Here is an 18889-nt window from a genome sequence, read left to right as displayed (position 1 = left end):
GAGCAATATAGTCAATGCTTATGAATCCAACCCATACAGTAGAAATAAGAGAAATTAAAACAGACCTATACTAAATCAGTATTACTGCCTTGTATAATTCACAGCACAACCTACAGCAGGCCCATGAGGAGTAATTCAAAGCAGCATGGGCCTTACTTGAAGCTTCGAAGATGTTGATCGTGAGTTTGGCTTCCCTTGACGTGGGATGGCCAAGGGCATTGACCCATGCATACGTGTTGGTATTTACAGTTGTTTCACGGACACTCGTCAGTCCTACAAGCAGAACACTCAAATGGGGAGCACCAGATGAGTTCCAGCCACAGTCCTTTTATAAGCTTTAAAAGCCTCGTGAAGACGCGAGGACCTCCTCCACGTATAACTTGGTCACATCAGGGCACATGCTGCAGCAGAAGCCTGTTTCCAGTACAATCCTTGGTATGGCTAAATTCCACTGTCCCTTTTTCAGCAGTCAAAAATCCATGATAAATTCTGTACAACACTGCAGTCAATAACAGCAGCACCAGACAGCGTATTAATTCCTTTACCATAAATCTGTGGGTAATTACAACACTCTATGTATGGTTTTTATCAAAATGATCATAGTATCTCTAAATATAGATATTTCGTCTGGGTAAATACATTGTTGTACAAGATCTCTGACATGCAGGTCATGCTGTGGGTCTCAGGGATATAGAATATTTGATGTTTCTTGGCCAATAATAAAAATGACAGTTGTCTTCCTATCAAAAAATAACCATGAGAACTAGGAATTACTCTATAATCTCAAGGATCCTAAGTGCCTTAAAAATATATTTTTTTTAATTTCTCCTTTTATCTTATGGCATTTTCTTCCCTCACATGCCCGATACACCAGACACACTAGTGCTATTGCAATTGGTAAGGATGTGTAAACAGACTTTCTTCTACTCAGACTAAGACTCCCTAGGGATTTTGTTGGCGTGTAGTGACGAATGCTGGTTGCTAGGTAGTAGAAACTGACATTGCAGCAGGCAACCAAGTGCTGTGGTGAGATTGCTGCTTAAATCCTGCTTGTCGAAAATTTTCACAGTGCGATTAGCTTAGGTAGTTTACAGGGCATCGTTAATTTGTACACAAAGCAGAGAGGCTGCTCCAAATAGCAAAGGAGACAGGGAGACGGGATGAGGGATCCACTACTGAAATCATGAACACTTTCTCAAGGCATTTCTACAATTCATGGAGACAGATGGCAAATACAGTTAGGACAGGGAGCTAAGACAGACGGAAACAACATACAAGACAAAGCACCTGATTAAACACTGCATGAAAATCTGATTAGTCCTTTGATTCAGAATTTTAAGGCTAGTCAAAAAAGCCTCCTGTGAACACCGGTGACCTTTGACATTTGCACAAAAATTAATAAGTAAAAATAAAGGAAGGGGCCAAAAGACACGAGAGCTTTGGGTGATATTTGGCACTCTGTCTCTGAAAATGATGACAAATTCTGGGACAGGAAAAAAAAAAAAGAAAAAGAAAATGACTCCAGTACCAAGCAGTAATTCCTGACTAAACAATGCAAGCCTGGTTGGCAGTTACCTTTCTCTCATGTTTTGTGCCTTCCCCAAGTCATTAAGTAAGAGATCTGGCCTCAGCTTGCTTGTAACCAGTAATGACAACCTCTTTGCAGTTATCTGTGTACAAACAACCAAAGACATTCAGAACTCCAAGATAGCACTTTTGAAGTCAATCAATTAAGAACTTAAAGTATTTTAAACAAATATTTTTATCAAAGAATACGGAGAAAAGAAACATCAAGGAAAAAATCACCCTCCTTGTCCCACAATCCATGCAGAACAGTCAACCAGTGAGTGATTTCATATCAGGAGGATGGTTCGATGAACGTACACATATCCTGAGCCATCCACAGTTCCCAAACTGCAACACTGCTCTTCAGATGATAGAGACAAGATGGTCCATGTATATATGAGCTGACCAGAGTCATTATTTTGTGCAATCGAGATTGGATCCCGGACATCTTCAGAATGGTTTAGAATCACAAGAAATGAAGTTCCAGTGAAGTGGTTGGCATTTGGATGCACACTGTTTTAAATATATCTCCCTGAAATATGTTTATGTATTAGTATACTGGCCAATACCTGACACTAGCTGTCATTTTATTGCAAACAGAAATCAGGGCAATTAATATGGAGAAGTAGTAGCACGACTTTAGATAATCGTTGAAGCCAGAATAAGATTGGTTAGCTACTCAAGTGGCATTTCTGAATTCAAATAGTAGTATCATGCAGGACTTACACTGTATTAATGGAACCTGAAGTAACTCTACATTTAATTATTTCCATTATGGGGTAAACAGTACTTGAGTTAATACAATTTAGCTGACTGATGCAGTTTGGTTTACAAGATAGATGGGATGGGAGATCGAGAGCGCCTCAGAGGACAAGGAGAGTTGTAGGGTGATGTTACTGGAGAGAGCCTCAGAGCATTGCCTGCCAAGCCCGCTATGTTGTTTAAGCTTCGGGATTTTTCATAGCCTTTTATGAAAAAATGCACAGACGTCAGTTGAATTCAACCAGAAAATAGACAGAGACAAACAATACCATGCAGGGTATAATCAAACGTGCTATTTTTTGAGCTCAAAGAATTTGTTTATAAAGAACTCAATATTGAGACAATTTATAAATCTAAAAAAAATGAAATTCACTAAAGATGTCATCCCCCCAAAAAATTAAAACAGCTATCACAAATATTCTCACCCACATTATGGCTAGTCTTGACCTAATTTTGGCGTATAGAATAGCAGAATGCTTGGGAATTGGGCAAAGCAATTTAAGTAAGATATGGACGTCATGTTTTTAAATTTCAGAATGTTTTTCTGAAAATAAAAGAAAAAAATGAGCTATTTTTTCTTTTCATTTTATTACTTAGTAAGCTAATAAATTATGCCTAACTTGAAGTGGACAAATCTTTTTCCAGCATATATTTTTTTGCAGCTTTATAGGGTTAAAAGGATGATTCTTAAATAATGGCATTCAGTGCCATTATCCAGGTGGTAAAGAATGGAATGCCCAGGTCTCATCATCTGGATGAAATTAAAAGTAAATTAAAAATGAAGTAAAAGAATTATAAATTGAGTCATAATTTCAGTGAAATAAATCTGAATTTGACAATATACCGTTTTCAGCTAACTTTTTCTCCTTCCCCTTGCACCCAGGAATTTTAAAAAATAATAATAATAGTTTAATTCACCTTTTCTTGCCATTATCTTTCTTCCTAATCTTTTGCTGAAAATTGCCATGGACAAAACAGCCTCTCACAAACATTAGCCCAAAGGCTTTCCTTACCCACTCAAGCAATCCCCATCAAGGGATTCATATAGTTTCTTTTATTATAAAATATTAGAGATAATTAAATGATATGGGGAGTGCCTAGTATAAAGTTAGAAGCAGGACAGCTATTGACTAAAAAATAGCAATCATATTACACAGCTTCAGAAATGAGCATTCTTATAACTCTGTAGAACAATTGTTATTGAGCAGGAAAATGAACATCCTTTTGGGCAACCAAAGTTGATCAAGTCCACACAATTCCAGTGAACTCTTTGTATCCTTAAGGCTACATAACACACTCTTTGGGTTCTCGTTAGCCCACAGTGTACTTGCTGATCATGGAAGAAAAAAATGAGCCTTGTGCTTATTTTTATGTTATTTGCAGCTACTTATTTCTTTAATTATTTTTCATAATCCCTCCAGAGAAGAACCATTGCCATTCCTCCTCCTTTTGCTGGAAGAGGAGAAGTGGCTTCTTTGATTCATTGATATATGAGAGTCCAAGACAGATATGGATATAGATTGCAATATGAGCTCTATGACAGAGTAAAGCTGGACTGATTAGGAAAGGGAATATGAACACACTCTTTCCACATACACATCAGCATACATGACATGCATTTTATTTGGTTCTTAAGAGCATGTGCTTATTTAGAACAATGTAAAACTTACTATATAGGTATATCCATGAATAGTTTTATTGTAGCTAATATGCTTTCTTTTAAATTAAAACATGGGTAGTGGGTATAAGGAGATTGTTTTTAAAGGAACCTTTAAATTTTCTTAAAACTTATGCCTAAATACCTTCATATTTGTAGGTTAAACAAATGCAATTGGAATCCAGTAAATTTTCATACACTATTATAAGGGGGAAGATTTAGAACTCTAAAATAAAATCAGTAGAGAGACCAAATTTAAAGTTACATGAAGGTATCCTACACAAAATAAATTTCTGAGTAGAAAAAAAGAATTTATAACCTACATTAAAGGAAAAAGAAGAAGAAATAATGAATTTATGGTAGATATGAAAGATAACACACTAAAATGTTTAAGTAAGTTACCAGAAATGTTACTAGGTCTAGAAGAAAAAACACATAGCTATTAAAGAAATAAGCAAGAACAAAAAAGAGTTGACACGATAAGGAATGACAAAGCCAAAAAAGCTCATGGATAAGTTTCAGATTCTCACTGACAGAAAGAATCTGTGTTTGTGGAATTAAGTTGCATGTACAACTGTTCCATGCAAACTAAATATCTTATTAATTGCTTTGCTCATGAAACTTTTCAATTTTACAGTAAAACTTTAGATTTAAATCATACCTTATAGTTTGCATAATTTCTATAGACAGTTTAAAATACAAAATATTATCTAAAATGGAAGTAAAATTCTGGCAAGGTTCTTAAATACATAATCTTGGTATGAATATGGCATATAATACTTTATTGGATGATGCACAAAAATGTAGGTATTTTAATCACATATATATAAATATGTATTATATATGTACACAAATAAACATGTACATATACATAGTAAGTTAAGAAGTGCACTTAGAAAAGTATGTTCAGTATGTTAGTATTATTATCATTATTTAATGTATATACATATATGTTGCTCAAATACTAGGGTAGGATACTAAGTATCTCCAAAAATATTTTAAACATTTTGCATTATGTAAATGTATAGTAGTAAACAATCAAACCCATTTAGATGATTGAAGTACATTTTGGTTTAAGTAACTATACAAACAATGAAAGTAATTAGAATGGAGAAGAATCCAAAATATTTCTTATCAAAAAATAACAAAAAAGTGTCCTTTGTACTCTCTTTTGAGCCTTAAAGATGTAAAAGCAAATGATCAGAAGAAATGAAAGAGGAGTATAACATAAGTAGTGAGATATTTAAGAGAAAGAGGCCATCATAAAATAAATAGTGTACACTTAAAAGGGTAATGAACTAACAGGAAAAACCAGAAATGAATAACAAATATGCACATTATTTTAAAAATCCAGTTGCACTAAAATGAAAGTTTGAGTAGTTTTTCATTCGAATTTAGTCAGTTTTCATAAGAAATCATTATAGATGTTTTCTTATTATGCTATTTAAAAAGACACCTGCCCATCCATTTTTATTAATTCAACAAATATTTATATTCCTCTGTGTCAGGTCTTATTTAATGCCTATTAGAACTAGTAATTTACTTAAAATTATTTTTATTGGTCCTAAAGAAAAATTCTATATGCACATTTTCAAATATAGATGTGACTTTTCAAGTGATTGAAATATAGATATGGCTAAGTGTCTTGTACCTTCAAATCCTTGAGACATTTGGATAAACTATTAACAAAAGCAACCCACGTATTGGATGAAAGATTTAGAGTATGCTCAGTACTTTGAGAAGAAAAATACCTTATAATTTTTTTAGGCATAAATTGCCTATCAAATTTATTCATAGAACCAGTTAGTGTGTTTCATTTGTCATAATGAAAAGATAACTTCAAAAGACTGTTGAATACATTATATTAAAATAATTAGATGAGTGATTTAATATTTACATATTACATTACAACTTCTCCCATAGGCAAATGACAAGCCAAAGAAAGGAAGAAAAAAGGTGAAATGCCTTTCAGAGATGACAACCAAGTAGGTTATTATGATAGGTATTTCAAAATGTTTATAGGGAGGGAAGATGTAATAGAGGTAAAGAGCACCATATGCTGTGTCTTTCCCAGAAAATGATGAATGAGCATTTTACATCATTTCATATTATTTCCAGAACTTACTTAATCGCTAGGTCACCTGTTAGGGTCTGAATAAATGCATGCCTACCTTTCCTGATCCCTCCATCAGATGCACACGTGTAATCACCTGTCGTCAGTAGGAAACATGTTTCCCCTCTTCTGTTTTTGTCTCTGGTACTAGAGCGTCTGATGGGGAGCCTTTCTGGGGGTGACAATGGCGGCTCACTTCCTGTACTGTCGTCACCTGATAACACTGGTCACAGCGCCATGCCCATTGACAGACAGTGACGGATGAGGAAATGAGACAGTACAAAGAGTTTACACTGAATGCCCATAGTACAGTCACTCGATATACAAAACACAATAATCACATCACGATAAGAAAAATAATTTTCATCACTCATCACAAAGAATAAAAAAAACTACATGGAGCAAATGGAAAGATATTGAAAAAGAGAAAAATGTTCTTTCTGCAATAGTACTATTTTTTTTGGATTTTTGTCTAAAAGAAAATTGGCTTTCACACAACTGGTATGGACTCAAAATAACTGAGATAATGAATTAGCACACATATTTGTTATGAGCTAGCCATTTACTATGAATAGGAGTGTTTTAAAATGGAGTCTAGTTAGGGAAAAACTCTTCAAGTATTTGTTTTCGAAGTTCCTTAAGAGACATACTTTTATCATTTTTTTTGAAAATTTCTTGAAAGTAATTTCCCCCAAAAATCTTAATAAAAATAATTCCAAAGCACAAAACTTTATGTCCAGGTACTCTATTTTGAAGTAGCAAAATATTTTTGAGCATTGAGTGAAACAAGATAGACTTCTTCAAATGCCCTTGAAATAGCTATCTGTTTACTTCTGTATGCTTGCCAAAGACTTTCACATCCTATCAGCCTGGATACTAGCTAGTCATTGCAGTGCTTACCCGAGATGAGAGTGTGTCTTCTTTTCTCCATGCCCTTCTTAAGGGCTCTGCATATTCTGAGAACTGTCTAATGAGAGCAGAAATACCAACTAAACTCCCCCTTTCATGAAGACATTCTAAACAGTTTTTGGATATATACTGACAGAATTCACATAGCAGTCTATTAAATGAACATAAGGACTCTGACTAAAAATTTTAAAAGGCAACTGAGCTCCTACCACAGTGTTTTTCTGTTTGACTCATAAAAATTCATGGAAGCTAAGGAGGGGCCTATAAAAATAACACCTGCTTTTTTTATTTGTTTGCTTCATTCATTGGTGTTATTTCTAAATGCTGCAAAATTATTCACATGGGCTCATCATAAGTCACTTTTGCTACAAGAAAATGAAGAATTCTGCTTCAATTACAGGGAATGCATATACCTTACATTTTCATAGTTGGATAAGAAACTAGTCAAACCATTGCTCTACAAAACCTTCCATCTGAACCAGGTAAAATAGACTAGAATTGACACTATTGACTATCACTTTGGCATACTGAATGTCACCTTAGAGTCAATTAAATCTAGTTTACCTATGGCAATGGAGGAGAGAAGGGATTCAGCTAATCTCAAGCAACAAATTATCCAAAATTCAATTCTGGAATAGAGTAGAGCTCAATGCATAGTGCATTAAAAAAGGAAATCCACAAAAAAAATTCATTTTTGTTCGTCCAAAGCAGGTCATCTGTGCTCAAATAATGGTGTGTGATTATATTACATATCATCTCACCTTACCAAAAGGGTTATGTTTAGTTATCCTATCTAATTTTATAATGATAAAAATTTGGTCAATCCTTCAGAATATTACTAAAAAAGACATTTGTTATTGAAAGAGTTATCTTCCATATCACCTCTTTGGTGGTTGGGCCTTTGATATGCAAGCATCCATTTCTCTTAATTAACTGCTTCTTGTGAGTTAGGTTGAGATGCAGAGCACCATGTGGCAGAGATAAAACTGAGACAAACACACCAAGCCAAACGATATGGAGATCAACGTTTTGAGAATGAAGGATGAAAAATGGCCAATATCATACCATCACGTCGTGCAGAGAAACAAAGAAACATTGGCACAGAAGCAACAAACAGGCAAAAGAAAATATTGGCACCATCAGCAAAGGGCATTCCCACTAAAGCAAGAAAACTCTATAGACCAGCTATGTTCACTTCTATTGGGGGTTCATTTAGAAAAGCTGCAGTCTAGTTGTCTACAGGCCTGACATAAACACACATTTTATGAAGGAATAGGACTGAAAACTCATAAACATTTGCAGGAAATGAGAATAACTACCTTCTTCCTAGGGGACATACTGGTCTATAAAGTATTTAATGACATGCATTTGAAATTGTGCCTTACCTGATCTGTTATGTTCCAGGAGACGGTTGTCTTTGCCCAGACATGTGTCACTCTGTGTGCTATTGCAGGCCACATTTAACTCCGTCTTGCAAAATGTAGGTGAGCTTGCCTGAGGGGCAGGAGGAATGTGCTTCTTTCTTTTTCTTGGAAGTTTCTGCTTCGCCATTGCCAAGGAGTAGTACATTCCAAAATTGTTGACAATGACAGGCACCGGCATGGCTATTGTCAGCACTCCAGCCAGAGCACACAAGGCTCCCACTAGCATCCCTGACCATGTTTGGGGGTACATATCCCCATAGCCCAAAGTAGTCATGGTCACCACAGCCCACCAAAACCCAATGGGAATGTTTTTGAACTGCGTGTGCTCACTAGCTGAAGGGTCGTTAGGTTGAGCTCCCACTCTCTCGGCATAGTAGATCATGGTAGCAAATATCAAAACTCCTAGAGCCAGGAAGATTATCAGCAGCAAAAATTCGTTAGTGCTAGCTCGAAGAGTGTGTCCAAGCACCCTCAGACCTACAAAATGGCGGGTGAGCTTGAAGATTCTCAGGATCCTCACAAACCTTACCACCCTGAGGAAGCCAAGGACATCTTTAGCAGCTTTGGATGACAGCCCACTGAGTCCCACCTCTAAGTAGAAGGGTAGGATTGCCACAAAGTCAATGATATTCAAGAGATTTTTGATGAACTCAAGTTTATTGGGTGAAAAGACAATACGGACTAAAAATTCAAAAGTAAACCACACCACACAGACTCCTTCCACATAGGTCAAGGCAGGATCCGTTTCAATTTCATACTGTAGAACAACACTTGTGCCATTGATGACTGGTTCTGTCTTGTTTTTAACGATATTGAAAGCTTCATGTGTCTCCAGGCAAAAGGTTGTGATTGAAACCAAGATGAAGAATAAGGAAGCAAAAGCAATAAACTGTAGAAAAAAAGAAAGAAAAAAAAAGAGTGATCTGAATCCTAATATACTTTGACCCAAATCTAAGTACATTGATCACTGGAAATAAAAACAAAAATCAGTGTATCTGGGGATTTCACTTAGATGCTACTCAAATAAAAGGAAAAAATGGATAGGCAACATTAATTAGAGTGCACATGCAATGTTTCAAGAGTTTTCTGATTATATGGATTTTTCCTTTATGTTGGAAAATAATTTATTAAAACATTCGTATGAGAAAATAAAACCTGTTAAGACAGCATAAAAATGACTCTGAACAAATTTTTAAAAACAGCAGGCTGAAAAAAAAGAAAGAAATTGAGACAATGGTTCTAGATATTATTTGTGATCATAGAACTTGTCATATATTAGATCAAGTTTTAAACCAATAAATATAAGGTTCATCGTACACTGATGGAGATTTGGAAGTCACCCAAATTTAGAAGAATCTTTCTACTTATAAATAAAATGCTCTAGATATTACCAGGAATAAACATGAAAAAATGTAGTATATGGAACCAATTAAATCCTATCAACTTAAAGAGCAGACTTTTCCAATACAGCAGCGAATCTAGTGAGGAAACGTAAGGAAACAAGACTGAAAGGAGAGAAACTGAATTACAGAAGGAATTAAAAGACATTTGTCTTCTACTGAAAAAGAACCTCAAAGTGTTAGAGTCACAAAGTTAAAGTTTCTAAAAAATTCAATTCTGTATTTCATGTCTTCAGTCAATAATATATTAATGGTCACATACCTACTCATACAGACTAATAAGAAGAGAACCCACTTATAGTTCTACCATTACCAGGCACTATTAAAAGCAGTTTACATGATTTATTTATATTAATCTCAACACTATTATCACCCCATTTTACACTTGAGGAATATCAAGCCTGGAGAGTTGAAGTCACTCTTCCTAAGTCATAAAACACAAAATGATAATCCTGAGAAACTAACCTGACAAGCTTCTGTTCCCTTACCTTACCGAGTTCTCAAATGTAGAATACAAATGTGTTGGAATTCATTTACTTAGGCTGGGATCACACACTTCTAATATTTAAGATCTGAAAATGTGAAACCCAATTGTTGTAATAAAAGGCATTGCTGTAGCAGTATTCGAAGCTTTCAAAATAACTGGCAGACTTCTAGTGGGCTCTCACAATGCTCTCAGATGTAGCATGCTAAATGAACAACATTCCTTGAACATCTAAACAAATGAAGTATTCACGAAAAGGAAATTGCCTGTCAAGTGGAAGGAAGAAGCCTTTATTGAGAAATAATAGGGTGTATCCAAAACCCAAAGTGGAACCCCAGGATCTACTCCTCAAGCATTGCCACTGAGAAGAGATGATCCAGGTTTTAAGATGGAAATTGCCTCCTTTTTCACCTGGTTGAGTTTCTTTACGTGAGGACTATGCAAAAGGACTAAATAACCAGGATTGTGCTACCCACCTTAAAGATAAGCACCCTAAATTACGGAACTGTTTCTGAGTTGTGTGCCAGTGGGTATATCAGGATTGTGGAATCATATGACTGCCATTTTCATGGCTTTGACTTGCTTTCCCATGAACATCTTCTAACGGTCTTTGTAGCATTATGATCCCCCCATTAACTTTTCCAGATGAATTGTGTAAGTTTTCACTCAATTTTCTCTTTGTGCAAATAAGTGCACAGTTCTTAAAGTCAACTAGGTATTTCTAAGACTTCGTATAACTGGGCTGGGGATGTGGCTCAAGCAGTAGCGCGCTCATCTGGCATGCATGCGGCCCGGGTTCGATCCTCAGCACAACATACAAAGATGTTGTGTCTGCCGAAAACTAAAAATGTAAATATTAAAATTCTCTCTCTCTCTTATAAAAAAAAGACTTAGTATAACTAATATTAACACTTTAAAATGTGGTGTCTTTTAGGGAAAGAATCAATTATTCTGGATCATAAATTGTTTCTTAAACCACTCCTAATTTTGTCAATAGAATTTAGAGTTGCATTTATTTCTGATTCAACCCCAAATCTTATATTATTAGAATTCTAATGATACAAACTTACGGACCTTTCCCATCCTGGGTCCCCACTATTCACCATAGTCTTCAGCATTTCAGGCTAAATATCAAAACTTTTAGTGTACAAATTCTATCTGTGAGGCAATTGGAAAATATAAGACACCTAAACTGCAATTTTCTTTTATGTTTCTATTTTATTTGGTCATTTTTTTTTCCACTAATTCTGTACTTTCAAACTCTGCCTATATTCTTATGGCAAATTTGAAACTTTCCAGGGGTTTTCTCTTTCAAAATCAATCTCAGTGTGCCTGCCCATATCCACACAACAGAAATAGTTTTATGGTGCATATTGATACTTATAAATATAAAATACTGAGTGAGACCTTTGCTCATCAGAAAATTTCCTACCATTCATTCATTCAATAAATGAGTACCGGGTGCCTATGCTGTAGGTTCTTAAATTAATAGCAGTTGATAAGACACAGTCCCTTCTTTTTAGAAATTCACAGTGTACCAGGGACATAGGTATGAAATTCATTCATCAACACAAAAATTATATAATTATAATAGTCATAAATGTGATGAAGAAAAAATGCAGAGTACTTCGAAAGGATCAAAAAAAGAACTCTATTTAGCCTGAGAGGTCATTGAAACCTCTGACAAAATGTCTACAAATTGAAATTTGAGGCATGTATAGAAGTCACCCTGATGGAAAGGGAAGATTTGTACATCCCATGGTAGAAAAATATTTTTAAAAACTTCTAGATTTTTTTGATTCTACTTTCTCAATTGATTCTTGGCTGTAATATTACAGAGCCCCAGATTTTTTCATATCTCCTTCTATTGTATAGACTGTGATGTATACATTCCAATCTAGCATGGAGACTCTGCCTTTTAAAAAGGATTACCCTATTCTTGAGGAAAGTTTAATATATCAGAATTATTAGCTGGGTCTTAACATGGGGCTATAAGGTCACATTAGAGAGTCTAATTACTGGCTGTTGGGTTTTGTTGCACTATGGAATTCTCTTGTCTTAAACTATTGTACCAGCCACATTGTTTGATATGTGAAAATAGGAGGTAGCTATTTCAGTGGTTTTTAACTTAAAGCATTATACAAATTTTAGAACATATGTATGTGTATATTTTTGATAGTTATCAATTCAATATGAGCTTTAGAACCTGATGTTTATGTTCATTAAAGAAGCCATTACATTGTGAGAAGGTCAACAGAATCTTTGTGGTTGGAATGTAGTATCTTGATTCATCTTACACTTGGAAACAATTTACGTTTTCTACCCTGGAAGAGCAGGGTGGTACAAAGGTTAGATTCATTAGGATATACCCAAAGAGTGTACACAAGCGTGAATTCCTCACCCTCACATGAGACATCAGACCTTATTGTGTGGAGAGAGGGAATCTGTTTTAACAAGCTTCCCAAGGGGGATGCTATGCATACTAAAGTTTGAAAACAACTTCTAGTGTGCTTTTCAGAAGATTGATAATATAAGTTATTAAATGCATTGGAACAGGTTTCAAATTACAAGCAATTATAGCCCCTTAAGAGAATCATCCTGAAGTCTTCATAGTAATAACTCTCCTCTTCCTAAGAAAAGTGATGTTTTATGTATGTTTATGTGTTCATGTGTATTTTGACCTATTTATGATTTCTACACAAATGCTTATGAGTGGAATACATTGTCTGAATAGCTTATAAATATATTCAATTCTAAGACACAAAACTTTAGAGACCAAGTATTGTCTGTTTTTGTAAGTCATTTGATACTTGTGATTATCAATATTTGTATTAGTATTATTTAAAGAACCACATTATGTTTTTTTCTACTTGTATAATCTAATTTGCTATTATGATAGCCCTAAATATCTTCAGTTTTAAGTATTTATAAATCTGCCGGGCAGTGATATCACTATAATAAGAAAATAAAGAATGTTAAAGAAAAAAACTTTGGTTTTTGATGACAAGACATAATCATCTCAGAAGTAGATGATTGTTTTGATTAAACAAAAAAACAGCTGGATGTATATTTTTCTCTGTGTAAAAACTAAGGATATTAGGCTAGAATGAGAAGGTTGTAAGACAGAACAAAAGTATGCTTCATAATAATATGATACACACTTGGAAGTTGGCTTCTATCAGCTTACGAGTGGGAAATTGCATGAGCAGTTAAAAGCTTGAAGAGAGGGAAGAAGGAAAGCTCTAAAGAGAAAGAACAAGAGTCCATAACCCCTCTACACGGTGCAGAAGCCGAACTTTGGAGATTACTGAATTTTAAGATAATGCTTTACAGTTATGCCTTTATCAAAAGCAAATTGATGTTGATGATTGTGGGAGGCCATCCTTGCACGTGATTTGAGTTACCTCCCTGGCTGGGTGAGAGGTGCTTAGACACAGCTGTGTCAGAGCTATTCCCCACCCTTCTCCAGGTCCAAGGGCTTGTCCATGCAGAGGCGTGTCTGGTCACTGCCCCAAAGACTCAATCGTTGCCCCTGACCTTGGGACCTTGGGATGCTGCCCCCCTTAATCTTCATTGGATGGGATTTTCCCAGGAATTTCTTGTTCCCCAATAAAAGTCCACAATCTGGCGCGTTTCTCTCTCTCTCTCTCTCTCTCTCTCTCTCTCTCTCTCTCTCTCTCTCTCTCTTTCTCTCCCTCCCTCCCTCTCCCTCTCCTCTTCTGTAAACCTTGCTACCACATTAGGTGGCTGGAGGCTGGAGCTAGGAGGAGCCATCCTGGAGCTGGTTTAAAGGTAATTAGAGTCTTGTCTCTTTAATTTAAAACTCCCTAGCGTTTTGCTCAGGGTTCGAACCTTCTTTAATGAAGCCAGCTCTGGTCGCAGGCTAGAGATGATGCTTTAAGTAATGAAAGTATTGAGTCAAAGGAGAGAAAAAAGAGACACAGCAACCATAGTAGGCAAGACAACCACAGAGGTTAAAAAACTTCAAAGAGAAAGAAGAATGAAAGTTATCAGAAGAAATTTGGCCACCATGAGAATCCAGGGAGATTTCAAAAGAATGCAGCCAGTGAAATATATAGAAACCCAGTTTGTTAGCAATTTAGTTTGAGTATGAAATAAATGGGCAATCATAGGAGCTTGGAAGACCTGGAATGAGCCAAAGACAAACACTTGGGCTGCATTAGGACTCTGCCCTTCATCTGAACTTAATTCTAACCTGAGTGAATATAGAAAATGGCTTCTTTTGTTTCTGGCTCACTGAATGGAGTTAAAAAGGTAAACATGAGATTGGATAGAACTATCTTAAGAAAAATAGCCAATCACAGAGGCACAAGCCTGTAATCCCAGCAGCTCGGGAGGCAGAGGCAGGAGGATCATAAGTTCAAAGCCAGACTCAACAACTTAGTAAGACCCTGTCTCAAAATAAAACATAAGAAAAGGGCTGTGGATGTGTCTCAGTGGTTAAGTGCCCCTGGGTTGAATCTCTGATGCCAATAAATAATTTAATTAAAAAAGAAAAGAAATTGAGAGGGGGGGAGACTTTATTTCTCCTCCACTAACTGATAAATCATTAAGGACTGAATCAAATTATATTGGATTTTTTAATCTCCTGCTCCTGGAACAGTCATTACTATTTCGTGTGGAAAGAAAAGTGAATAGAAGGATAGAAGAATTAATGAAAAAATAAGTAAATGAGGAGGAAAATTAGGTAAAGCATATTTTGGTAGGCATTAAAATGATGTGAACTAAAAGGAAATTACAGAAATTAAATAATAAAGTATGAATATTAAAGAAAAAATAGCAAAATATATATAAAAACCAGTGAACTGGTCCATTGGTCCAGATATTGCCATTAGTAGCTCCCACTCTTTCTGTTAAAGTATGTGTTAAGGAGAGGTTGGTTAAGAGTCACATTGCCATTTTTCTTCCTTTTCCACGATGGTAATACCACCAACTCCTAAAGGCATTACAGAATGAAATTAAATAATTAGTATGTTAGAAAGCAAGGTGTATGGTGTCAACTGAATGCATGAGCTGATGTATCAGACCACAGCATTTCAGAATGGAAATATTCTATTAAGAAATTGGTTGTGAGTCCAATAAGTCCAGGCTTTTCTCTATGAGTCCTGTATCCATGGTTAGCTGCAGAAACTGCCTAAAACACTTCCCACCACATCCCCTCATTGGCAATCTGGGGAGGAAGTCTTCAGAGCCCATGGAGAGTATTATATCAACCCACCACAATGCAAATATTCAACTAGACTTCCAGTTATGAATAATAGTCACAGAGAAAGTGGAGAAAAATGGATTTGTTTTTATTTCCCTTATTTTCTCTTCCCTGACAGCACTAAAGTAAATGAAATAGCTCTATAACCTACAAATGCCAGACTTTCTAAACCGTATGACAAATTGATTAAGTATCTCTGTTCTGCGCTCCTGTAGACTAAGATCACTGATATTTGAACAGTTTTTACACAAATTTTTGTTGGTGATTCCATATGACAAGTAACTCAAAGATAGGGACTGAAACATTTTATCCTCAGAACCAAGGACAGGGACTGACCAAAAGCAGTGCTTAGTTTCTTTTGCACAATTAGTAAAGGAATATATTTTTAAATATGTTGAGTACGCAAAATTTCCATTAACCCCAACACAGAAAGTACTTACTCTCTCCCCCTCCCTCTCTCTTTTTTTTTCCTCTCTCTCTCTCCCTCTCTCCCTACCTCCTTGCTCGCTCTCACTCTTGCTGTCTCTCATTTTTCTGTGTGTGTGTGTGCTAGTGACTGGGCATTGAGCCAGGGACACTTTACCACTGAGCTAATCCCCAGTTCTTTTTTTATTTATTCTTTTTAGTTATATATAAAATTAGGATACATATTAACATAATCACAAAATCATGAAATATAATTTGCTCTAATTTGGTCTCTAGCACTTCCCACTTACCCCCTTCTCGCTCCCCCTACTCCCTTCTCTCTACTCTATGAATCTTTCTGTAATTTATTTATAATATTTTTTTAATCAATATCTTGTGGGTATACTGGATGTTGGAATTCACTCTTCTATATTCATGTATGCACATACAAACCTTCTGCTAAATCCATTCCCTTGTTCTTCCCCTTCTTCCTGCTTCCTTTCTCCTTCTCAATCCTCATTCTTTACTGAATTTTCAGCTATTTTGATGATATTCCTTCTCCCTTCCCCCCCCTTTCTTTTTTTACCCTCCCCTCCTCATTTTGGATTAGCTTCTACAGATCAAAGAAAATAAATGACCTTTGACTTTTGAGGATTGGCATATTTCACTTAGCATGGTAATTTCCAGATCCATCGATTTACCAACCAATGCCATAATTTTATTCTTCTTTATGGCTAAGAAATACTTCATTGAGAATATATGCCACATTTTCTTTATCCACTCGTCTGTTGAAGGGCACCTAGGTTGGCTCTATAGCTTAGCTATTATGAATTTTGCTGCTTGAAACATTGATGTGGCTGCAACACTATAGTATGCTGGTTTTAAATTTTTGGGATATATACAGAGGAGTGGGATATCTGGGTCATATGGTTGTTCTATTCCTAATTTCATAAGGAATTGCACACCATTTTCCACTGTGGTTGCATTAATTTGCAGACCCACCAACATTGTATAAATTTTACCGTTTCCCCCACATTCTTGCCAACATTTATTATTATTCATATTCTTGATAATTATCATTCTAACTGGAGTGGGATGAAATCTCAATGTAGTTTTGATTTGCATTTTGCTCATTGCTAGAGATGTTGAATGTTTTTTCATTTATTTGTTGACCATTTTTATTTCTTCTTTTAAGAAGTGTCTGTCCCCAATCCTTTTTGAGACAGGGTCTTGGTAAGTTTCTGACAGTCTCACTAAATTGCTTAGGATGGCCAGGAACTTGCAATCCTCCTGCCTCAGCACCCAGGTGGCTGGGATTATAGTTTTGTACCAACAGGGCACAGAATTTGTCCTTGAAAAGTCACTTCATCCTTCTATTAATTCATGATCAGAAACCTTGACCTATACTATAAAACTCAAAGGGTTAAACATGAAGAAATATGAAAGCTACCTCTATTTTGTGAATTAAAGTCAGTGAGACAATTTTATATTTGAAAATTAACATTATTGGGAGAATTTTAGAGAGTTAGTGAAAATTCATACTATTGAATTTCCATTTTCATAATTCCAATGAGGTTCACCTATTTTTAGTTTGTATTCTAAGGACATTATACATTTTCCAGATTGGAATGCCTCACCCCTATTATGCTCATGCAATTTTTCTTTCACTGTGTGTGTGTGTGTGTGTGTGTGTTCCTAGGAAAGAAACCCAGGGCCTTGCACATGCCAGACAAGTGCTCTTCCATTGAGCTATACCCTCTAACCCCAGCTTTTCTTTCTTAAATAATGAAATAGAGAGATGAGAAGAAAATCAAGGCTTTCCAATACTGAAGTATGTGAAGCTAATGCAGCTCCATGATCCAAAATTTCCACTTCTAGAAATTTACTATGATAAAATATTTATGTAAAAATATAAGGATAGATATAGAAGAATATACAAGGAAGCATTGCTTGTATTTCAGAAAATATAAATGTCCATGAATTGATGGCCTGTACATAATGTAGCATTAGAAATTAGAGGTAGCTCAACATGTATGGATATGGGATGATCTCCAAGGAATCACGTTAAAGACAAATGGCTGTGATGCAGCAATAAGCAAGATCTAATCCCACATCTATCTTTATGCACAACTGAGGGAACAAATGGACAAAAACACTATATTCTTAGCAGTGCTTATTACTGGGTGCCAGAATGGCACTGGATGGATGTTCTTAATGGGGAATCCTATCTGCAAAGTTCAAATTTTCTACAAAAATTTTAATGTATTTATAAGTTAAATTTTCAAATAAAATTAAAGAAACAAATAATGGTCAAGTATGGACTTAAACTTGGACTCATTATGAATGATTATTAGGCTGCTTTTATTAGTCCATAGAAATTATACATCAGAAATTTTTCATTTTTCTTATTTCCTACAGTATCTTTAATTTAGCAGATGCTCTTAATTGTGTACATATTTCAGTCTCAGACACTAGCTTTGCCATAATTAACAGGAGTGTGGTTTTGTTCACAGAATTGTGGTCTCTAGAGAAACAAAAGAAGCAAACAGAAAATCTCTTTTATCAGGAAGTCTACCCTCAAGGGTCCCCTAAGCAGGGACAACTAGAGACCAGTGTCTACTGCCAGAGTTGACAGTTATTCAAGCTCCCTCTGAGGCTGGAAAAAACAAGTTTTCTTCATCCAAGGCTTATTATTTAAAAGTAGATCCACAGATTTTATGGCATTTGTGACATTGAATTAGATCAAAGGAAACTGACCATTCTTCAGCGGAGTCAGCACATATAATTACCAAATTAAATCAATACAGAAGATAAGTATTCACGTATCTACATATGAACATGTGTGTGGCTATAACACGTGCAAATTTATCCATATTTATTAAAAATCTGTACATGTATGGATATATTTATTATATGCACACATAGGTTATATGCAGACATTC

At 35.5% G+C, this 18889-nt stretch overlaps 1 protein-coding gene across 9 annotated transcripts in view; it reads right to left on the bottom strand.

Annotated features, from left to right (window-relative positions):
• Positions 1-389: 389 nt before the first annotated feature.
• Positions 390-18889, bottom strand: part of Kcnc2 (potassium voltage-gated channel subfamily C member 2) — a 184148-nt gene continuing 165648 nt past the window's right edge. The window contains exons 2-4 of one of the 9 annotated variants that reach the window (XM_026409351.2): positions 8393-9320; positions 6157-6321; positions 390-499 (exon numbers count right to left, since the gene is read on the bottom strand). In XM_026409351.2, the coding sequence (XP_026265136.2) occupies positions 390-499; positions 6157-6321; positions 8393-9320 (1203 nt within the window). Of the gene's footprint in view, positions 500-1608; positions 1671-2394; positions 2532-6156; positions 6322-6607; positions 6617-7856; positions 7994-8392; positions 9321-18889 lie in introns of those variants that run through there. The other 8 variants (XM_026409352.2, XM_026409350.2, XM_077798848.1 and 5 more) reach the window with 8 other exon arrangements.

Source organism: Urocitellus parryii, chromosome 5, assembly GCF_045843805.1.
Source record: "Urocitellus parryii isolate mUroPar1 chromosome 5, mUroPar1.hap1, whole genome shotgun sequence".
NCBI classification, from domain to species: Eukaryota; Metazoa; Chordata; class Mammalia; order Rodentia; family Sciuridae; genus Urocitellus; species Urocitellus parryii.
The sequence above is the reverse complement of the archived record's forward strand: the minus strand, read 5'-3'. Positions and strand labels throughout refer to the sequence as shown.